The following is an 8513-nucleotide window of genomic DNA, read 5'->3' on the forward strand; positions in this document are numbered from 1 at the left end:
TATGTAATTATATTTAACACTAAAGTGGTTGCATTTAGTGTATTTCTTCCTCTCTAAAGTATAATTCTTAAATATTAATTGCATTATACTGTATAACTTAATTCCTCCCAGTTCAAAAACACACGTTGGTAGGTGGATCGGCGACTCAAAAGTGTCCGTAGGTATGAGTGTGTGAGTGACTGTGTGTGTCTGTGTTGCCCTGTGAAGGACTGGCGCCCCCTCCAGGGTGTATTCCCGCCTTGCGCCCAATGATTCCAGGTAGGCTCTGGACCCCCGCGACCCTGAATTGGATAAGGGTTACAGATAATGAATGAATGAATAACTTAAATTACATGTAATGTAATTAATATCAAAATCAAACAAAACCAATAACACAAGATAACAGTACCATCATTTATTGTAATGGTCATAACATTAAACAAACATGACAAATCCTGCTGCCCATGCTCACCTTGCCTATAATGTTGAGATCAGTATCAAAATGACAAATCACATGCTCACCAGAGAAAGCAATACGGGACAACAAACAGAGCTGTGTCATTCAGTCCATATGACATTTGTATGTCAAAAGGCCTATGATAATGCAGATTATCGACATGAAAGAAAACTAAATCATTTTTTTGCCTGGTCACTTCATATGCATGGAAATGTTCTTGCAAAGCTACAGTAACTAAAGGCATGGTAATCAGCAACAGTCTTCTGTGTAAAATCAGAACAGAATCAATCTGATAAAACAGAGGCATATCAGATTCAACTTTGCCACAGATAACCAAGTGTGGGCGATAAACATATCCATGATATTTAGCCCAACGCACTTTCATAACCTGAGAGCTAATGGACACCTGCATTGCCATGGCAATTCCAGAACCTCCTTTTACCATGTTCAAAGACACCATTTTACCTGGACCAATGTCTAAGCAACTAAAAGTTGCTGAAGATTGCCAACTGTATGCCATATGATACTGACGCTTTCTTGCCAATGTTTGGTAATATTTTTAAAAGATGAGTTGTTTTTTGAAAAAATTATGTTTACCTTCATACCGCATGCACCAACTATGGAGTACAGGTCCAATTTTCTGGATGCAGCTGGGATAATGGATAAGAAAATGGTGCTTAGGTAAAAGTTTTTTCTGAGGAAACAACTTCTTGAACAGTTTATGGTGATCCACAATCAAATGCTTTAAAAAATCACACAGACCCTGAGATAAAACGGGAGAGAATATGATGTTAACTATCTGAAGTAATAAAAGAAGTAGTTCCCAGTGCTGGTCAGCAGAATTTACCAAATCTCCAAAGATAAGAGGAACATTTCTCAGTAGACACCATGACTGAACTGCATTCAGTCCCAGATCATTAGATCCCACAGATACATTCACAAATGCTGGTCTATTGTTTCTCTCCATAAATCCGTAATTAAAACTCTGTATTCTTAATTGTAATTCTCCTGATGTTACATGTTTTTCCATCAAATATTCAAACAGTAACTTCAATTCGAACTGGGCCACACCTTCTAAAACATCATGCATCACATCAACTGAGAAGTTCTCAGTTGTGTGAAAATACTGCAATGAGTTTAATAAGCATGAACTTTTCACACCAAAAACATAAGGAAGAGTTGGTTTCCTTGTCATTTCTTGACAGTGAGAAGTGTGAATTTCTCTTGTGCGCAACACTATCTTGGAAGAATCTTCAGAAAATTCTGTCTGAAAGTCATCTTTTTCTGCTAAACAAAACCTACAGCAGTACCTTGCACTAAAAGACTCCACCAGACCAAATAAACTGTGTAAACCCAGATTATCGCCCGTAACCTGTAATACACTGCCACGAACACAACCACCATATAAAGGAATCTCAATACCTTCACTTTCCAAAACTTTAATATCTCGAACAACAGGAGCAAGAATTCCACTAAAACCATACCTTTTAATATCTTGAACATGAAATAAGGCACACAGGTGTATATTAGCCAAACAAGAATTCCATTTTGGAGAAAAATTCCTTAAAGTAAAATATATAGCACCCAATTTGTGAATACCTCGCTTGGATCCCAGTGGGTTTGCAACCTCGAAATCATCATAGAACATCTGAATCTGCACAGTGTGTTTTTCAACTGAAAACAGAGGGTGACTCTTAATAAAAGATCCATCACAAATATCTCTGAGCCCTGAGTTGTTGGTACCTGTACTTTGCAACATTTCCGCAACATGCTGACTTTTAAATATTGACTGCAAAGTAGACAAAAGTGGAACATACATGAATTTGTCTTGAACTACTACCTGATCATAAGATCCAGTCTTTTTGTTTCGTCTTGTGTCAAATCTTGAACCAATTACACATTCAACGGGTTCTACAATATCCCACTTGCCTGCTAAAAATTTTGATCGTTTGTATTCAGAACTTAAAATAGTGAATGGATTCTCCAACTCCTCAAAACATGCCTCAACCTTCTTGCACATTTCGGTTTGTCTTTCATCACAAAACACATGCTTCATGACAGTTTCTTTAGCATGCTGATGGATATCTTGGACAATATTCTCCATGGAATCCACAACTGAATTTACTAAACTTTGACTTACACCTGCTGCTTTTAGATCAGTAATTACGGATGCACAACTATTTACAATGTCTGGCAAACAAAGCTCTGACTCTACATTTTCAAATGACACTTCAACATGTGTGTCATTACATGTATTGAGGGTACTCTGGGGATTTGAAAAATAACCATCTTCTACACAATCTAATAAACTGCTTACATGGCATTTGTTAAGATGTTTTCTGAAACCAGAAAAGCTACCAAAAGAACGGGAACATCCCACTTGACCACATTTAAGATATAGTGTCCTTCCTGTACAGAGTCCATGAATTACCTTAAGGTGTTTGATGAGGCTGTTTGGACTTTCATGGTCACTTTTACATTGAAAACATCTCATGGTTTCTCCTCAACAATTCTTCTCTAACACATCATTTTAGCTCTTAATTCTGCAACCCTAGGAGTCTCCTTTGTTTCCCCTATGTCAATGTTGTAGATGGTTGTTTGCACAAAAGTGAAAACATTGTTTAGGCATGAATTGTACGATGTACCAAAGACAAAATGTGCCTTAAAGAGTTCGTCAAAAGCTCCCACTGAACCTGTCGCCTTGCATGGAAGTGCATGATTGTCGATCACAATGAAGTAGGAATGGATGCTGCACTTTGTGGATCCCATGGCAAGAAGATAAGGCTGTCTGCTTTGGGTGATTCTATCTAGATGCTGCTGCACACTGGTTCCAACCTACAAGAGATTTTTAATAAAAATATTTAGTGACTAATCTCTGATGATGCATCACATCACCACTGTTCATGAGGTTGAGCTGATGGAACATAAATTTCAAACAACTTTTAAAACTTACCTTTTGGAATCTGATGAGCTGATGTCCTGCTTGAGAGGCAGACATTTTTCCCGGCCTCTTTCTGCCTTGTGCTGATGGTGGTAGCAGATGTAGCAGCAGCAAGAGAGCAGACATATCACTGTCCCAGCCTACAGATCAATAAACCAATGTCAATTTGACATAATACCACCAATACCTTTAATTGAGAACTTGCACAATTACACAAATGCATATTTTGCACATACACTTTCAGGAAAAAAAAACGTACGGTACATTATTGGTCATTAAAAGGTATGCAGTGTAAGTGTACCTTGCCTAACCAAAGGTACTGAATATGTATATTTGAGATTACCACCACACTGAACCTTTTTCTGAAAGTGTAGAAGAAGATAATTCACTATTCGTACCATTCTGAAAATCAACATTTGACTCAGAATTTCGCATCAAATCCAGGAGCTCTGTGGTTGGTGCAAGGCCATGGGCTCCCTCAATAACTTTTGTTTTAAATGTTGTTGGCCATCTCTCCAGAAACTTGTTGGCTGTAACCTCAACAAACATAAGTCTGAAATCTTGTTCTATCTTCAGTGCAACAAACATAGACATGTAAATGAGTTATACTTTCTGATTGAGACAATACTGGGTATTTTTGTGGTGTAGTGTTGTAAAATTATATACCAGTCCTGGGGTGTCTAGAAATCGTGGGAAGACCGAAAAGACATCTGTTGATTTTTCTGCATCATTGACCAATGCTTGGCGATAAATGAAGGTAGTTTTCATCTTTGCCCGAATAGTGTCTTCATCGGCAGAGTATCTCAAAACAGCAATGGCTGCATCTACATCCTCACCACTTGGCGATTCCTCACTGGTAAATGGTTGTCGACTATGGACTGGCCCACCAACTTAGGACAGAGGAAAATTTCATAGACTATAGCCTGCACAACTCACAGCTCATAATATCACAGTTTTATTAGTAAAGTGTAACAGATGTAAACTTACCTTTGGGGGATCTGACTCCTGAGGCACCTCTTTCCTCTACAGTTTTTCTTTGTATGGTCTTTAATCGCCATGCCAGATATCCTGACCCACTCTCTGGATCGTAGTAATGTTCCTATATAATTACACATAAGCATACATGAATACTCAATATAAATATTCCAAGTAGTGAAAATGTGCATAATGAAACTTTTACTTACATATCCATGTTGTGAATATGGGTCTTCCAGGTTGGGAAACAGTGCAACTATTCCTTACATACATCACTCTGACACTTTTCGGGGGGGAAGTCCTAGTAAAGGTTTATTAATTAAGTAAATATACAATCATACAAATTTGGCATCAAACAATGCTCTAAAAATAATTACTAATTGTAAAATACTAACAATATATCTTTATCTGTCAAAGTTTTGTTTTTCCCGTACTCTTGAATAATCCGTTCACCACCAGGTTTTGAAGACAGGACCTTTTCAATCAGCTGTAATTGGAATAATATTGTGTTTTTAGTAATAGTAAAATCAAAGTTAAAATCAAATAAAAATGTAAAAAGTAAATTGGAAAATAATTAGCTGAAGAACACAACCCACCAGATAAAACGTAATTGAGATTAGGCTTCTACCTACCGCTTTTGCCTTACAGTTTATTCGGCAAGGCCTTTTAGGCTGGCCTTCTTCAAAAGTGACTGCCTCTTCATGAGGATCACACACTGTTAAGTTCAGAGTGACTGTGTCATCAGATCTTACAGAGGATGATGATGATTGAGAGGTGCCTGTGTGTTATGAAAGCATACAAAAATAGAAATATTACATCACACCTTTCTATATTTTTAACAATTTCTAACCATACTTTCCATCTATATTTTAAGTATTGATTTATTAACCTATACCTTTCATCTTAATAATGCATTAATCTCCTAAGAGTCTGAATGATTACCAAGTTCTTCACTGTACAGAGTGACACGGTTCCAGGTGATTCCTTTGCAATTTCTTCAAAAACCTCAGAGTCAACTTCTGTGTTAGATTGGTCATATACCTTCATGTCCAGCTGTCTTCTTTCTGGTATGTTGAATTTTAGGAGCACTGGTAAAAAAACAAAGTTGCAGAAATTGTGTCTGGTCAATTAGTTTGGCATTTCTATTGTTTATATTTAGAGCCACAACTTCACCAGCCTGAGGCATCATTAAACACCACCCACTTATAGTTAAGTTTGAATCACTGAATCTAGGATCCACAAATATTGTCTTTTACAAATTACTGATGAAATATAAGGAAGGTGCAGTCCATCCTAATTTGACTATATATTCCTATTATTTAAAATATAAGGCACAAAAAAAAAACATTTGTGAACTAAATGATTTCTTGAGTTGGAACGTCAAGCTAATGTACATACCTTCTTTCAAGAATGCACTGAATGTTAGCTCAGAGAGCTTAACATACTTTTGCTCTCCCTCAAACTGAACTCGCAGCAACATACTGTTTCTGTAAAATAAATTAAAATATAAATTTTAAAATCAATAACACAGTCAAAACAATTGAAAAAAAGACATTGCTGTATAGGCCTAATACAATGCTAGAAAATAAATAAATAAATAAATAAATAAATGAATGAATGAATGAATGTTCATATAAGGAACTTTAAGGTGGTGTTTTCATTAATTCATTCATTCATTGTCTGTAGGCGCTTATCCAGCTCAGGGTCGCTGTGGGTCCGGGGTCTACCCAGATTTACTGGGCGCAAGGCGGGGAAAAAAAGACCTATTAAATTAACCTGTCTGCCTTATATAAAGCTGTGTACGTTTTAATATGAGATTTACACAGTAACACATATTTGTGTTAGGTTTTATGTTTAACTGTAAATCAGTAATCTAACGTTATAAACGTAATAAAATAACATCGTTAAACACAATTTTGTGGAAATACATTTGCTACATAGACCGTTTTCAGAGGCCTGTTTATGTCAAATAGCTCGGAGAGAACATGAGCATAAAGGCCAACACATAAACGTGAAAAAATGCGTCTAAATGTAAACGGTGCACCATAAATTCAGCAGAATGTACCCATGGCGTTAAGGTGGACCGAGGCTCAGACAGGAACTTTGAGCACGCTAGATAGCTAATATAGCTAATTGCGGCACCATTTAAGGTGGAACTGAACTCTAAAATGTAAACTGCCGTGCCATTTAATGTGGAACGCGGTTCAGAATCTAACGTCCCCATGTTGTAATGTGTGAGGGGCCACTCGAATATGTTTACTGCACCGTTTAAGGAGGAACATAATGATAAAATGTAAACTATTACACCATTTAAGGTGGAACGAGACTCAGGATGTAACTTCCACGCATTTTAAAGTACGAGAGGGCATTCGAATACAACTACTAGGGTTACATTTAAGTGGAGATTAGCGCTAAAATCTAGCTAAATTGCTGCATTATTTAAGGTGGAGCAGAGCGCAAACATGAAATCTGTTGCATAGTTTAAGGTGTAACCACACGCTAAACTGTACATAGCTGCAGTTTAAGTAATTTAAAATGGGAAGCATCTAACCAGATATAATATGTCATTTGTATGACACTTTTTTTTGTTTAAAATAGAAGCAGAAGCATTTTTTACAGAAAATGTCCAACAACTGTGCTGCTAAACGGCTAACGGTAAAATTTACCGCGACACTACCACAACATAAGACTTAAATATGATCCCAATTAGCATAAATACAACTCTAAAATCATCTCAAGTTGGGAAAAAAAACGCTATTTACGGTTTAGAACATGAGTTACTTACCAAACAGTAGCACTTTGAAGATGTTGGACAAAATGATCCGTCAGCCAGCAAGCAGGACCGCACAGAAATGTGGCGCGAATTTATCACTCTGTGGAGTAGAATTTTCACTGCACTTCTTAAGATTTTTAACACTGTGTTTTAACTCCAGCATTGGAGCACCTATACTCTCCATGGTGTTACATATACTCACTCTAGGTTTAAATAAGTTAACTCTGAAATTTTAACACCGTATTTTTTACTGTGTACAGATTTGAACAAAGTACAAAAGCTTGTCACTGGGGCTGTCTTTTAGGTACAATACAGTACTTTTCAGTGTTCTTTTATGTAGTCATGTTTTTTCTTGGAACCATATGGGGCTAAAATGTATCATTAACATTAGCTTTATATATACCACCCCAGTGACAAACCATTTTGTACCCTGTGGTGACTAAAGTGTACCAGAATTATTAACACAAATATTTATAATGGGCAGCACGGTGGCACAGCACTTAGTGTCGCAGTCACACAGCTCCAGGGACCTTGAGGTTATGGGTTCGATTCCTGCTCCAGGTGACTGTCTGTGAGGAGTTGCTGTGTCCACGTGCGTTTCCTCCCACAGTCCAAAAATTGGTAGGTGGATTGGCGACCTTCCATAATCAACAGTGTACGAAACAATTACTTATGTAAAAAGGCAAAATCAAAAATATAGCAATTTTTAAATTAATAAAAATCCACCTGAAGAGGAAATAAGCAAAACTGACATTTTAATATATACATTAAATTTTACCTTTTTTTAAATCTGTTTAACCCAATAAATTTAATTAATAAAAATATGACAGTGGAAGGAAAATTATTGCTTGTGTTTTCAGTACAAATCGTCTGTTAGAATGAAACTTGAAAATAGTGTACTGGCAGTCATATACCAGGTTATACTGTACATGTCCATGCACAGGCCAATGTGTTTTTGAGTTTGGCAAAGGTAAACTTTCTATGCAGAAATTGTGTGCATTGGTTCATTGGAGGCATGAAAGGTTGAGGTTGATCACCTGAGTCACACTCTGCAACTCCATCTCTGGAGAAATGTCATGATGTTTTCAGGTGTGCAGGGTATTCAATTTTGAAGTTGTGATACATACAGGTGTTTGTGAAGAAGGCCTCATCTACTGCACTATGACAGCAAACCTCAACTCAGCTTTCACCACACTCTGGCTTCCTCTGGAAACACCAGTTTCCCAGTCCTGATCTTTCAGGTGAATTATCAGATATAATGTTGTAGGTTCACCCTACAGAAAAACAAATAGAAAAACAAGTTTATTCTTGAAGTCAATGCCTATACATCATGAAGAAAAATGTTATAAAATATTTAAATATTTTTATAATAGTTTAAATATTAATAT

At 36.8% G+C, this 8513-nt stretch overlaps 1 protein-coding gene across 1 annotated transcript; it reads right to left on the reverse strand.

Moving 5' to 3' along the window:
• Positions 1–397: 397 nt before the first annotated feature.
• Positions 398–7353, reverse strand: LOC136702431 (uncharacterized). The gene is made up of 11 exons (XM_066677486.1): positions 7138–7353; positions 5751–5839; positions 5295–5440; positions 4985–5130; positions 4748–4839; positions 4562–4653; positions 4365–4476; positions 4044–4267; positions 3776–3947; positions 3390–3517; positions 398–3271 (listed from the first exon to the last, which is right to left on the reverse strand). Exons 8-11 carry the CDS (start codon positions 4143–4145, stop codon positions 2954–2956), a joined length of 720 nt encoding a protein of 239 aa, XP_066533583.1. The 5' UTR covers positions 4146–4267; positions 4365–4476; positions 4562–4653; positions 4748–4839; positions 4985–5130; positions 5295–5440; positions 5751–5839; positions 7138–7353; the 3' UTR covers positions 398–2953.
• Between the last annotated feature and the right edge of the window lie 1160 nt (positions 7354–8513).

The sequence above is a fragment of the Hoplias malabaricus genome, chromosome 7 (genome assembly GCF_029633855.1).
Source record: "Hoplias malabaricus isolate fHopMal1 chromosome 7, fHopMal1.hap1, whole genome shotgun sequence".
NCBI classification, from domain to species: domain Eukaryota; kingdom Metazoa; phylum Chordata; class Actinopteri; order Characiformes; family Erythrinidae; genus Hoplias; species Hoplias malabaricus.

Bases quoted from the DNA above. Each gene is read 5' to 3' on its own strand.
- LOC136702431 (XM_066677486.1), bottom strand. From the start codon at position 4,145: ATGAAAACTACCTTCATTTATCGCCAAGCATTGGTCAATGATGCAGAA. The intron at 3,948-4,043 runs GTATATAATTTT...GTTGCACTGAAG, and splicing joins TTCTAGACACCCCAGGACTG to ATAGAACAAGATTTCAGACT. The intron at 3,272-3,389 runs GTAAGTTTTAAA...AATCTCTTGTAG, and splicing joins AGCTCATCAGATTCCAAAAG to GTTGGAACCAGTGTGCAGCA.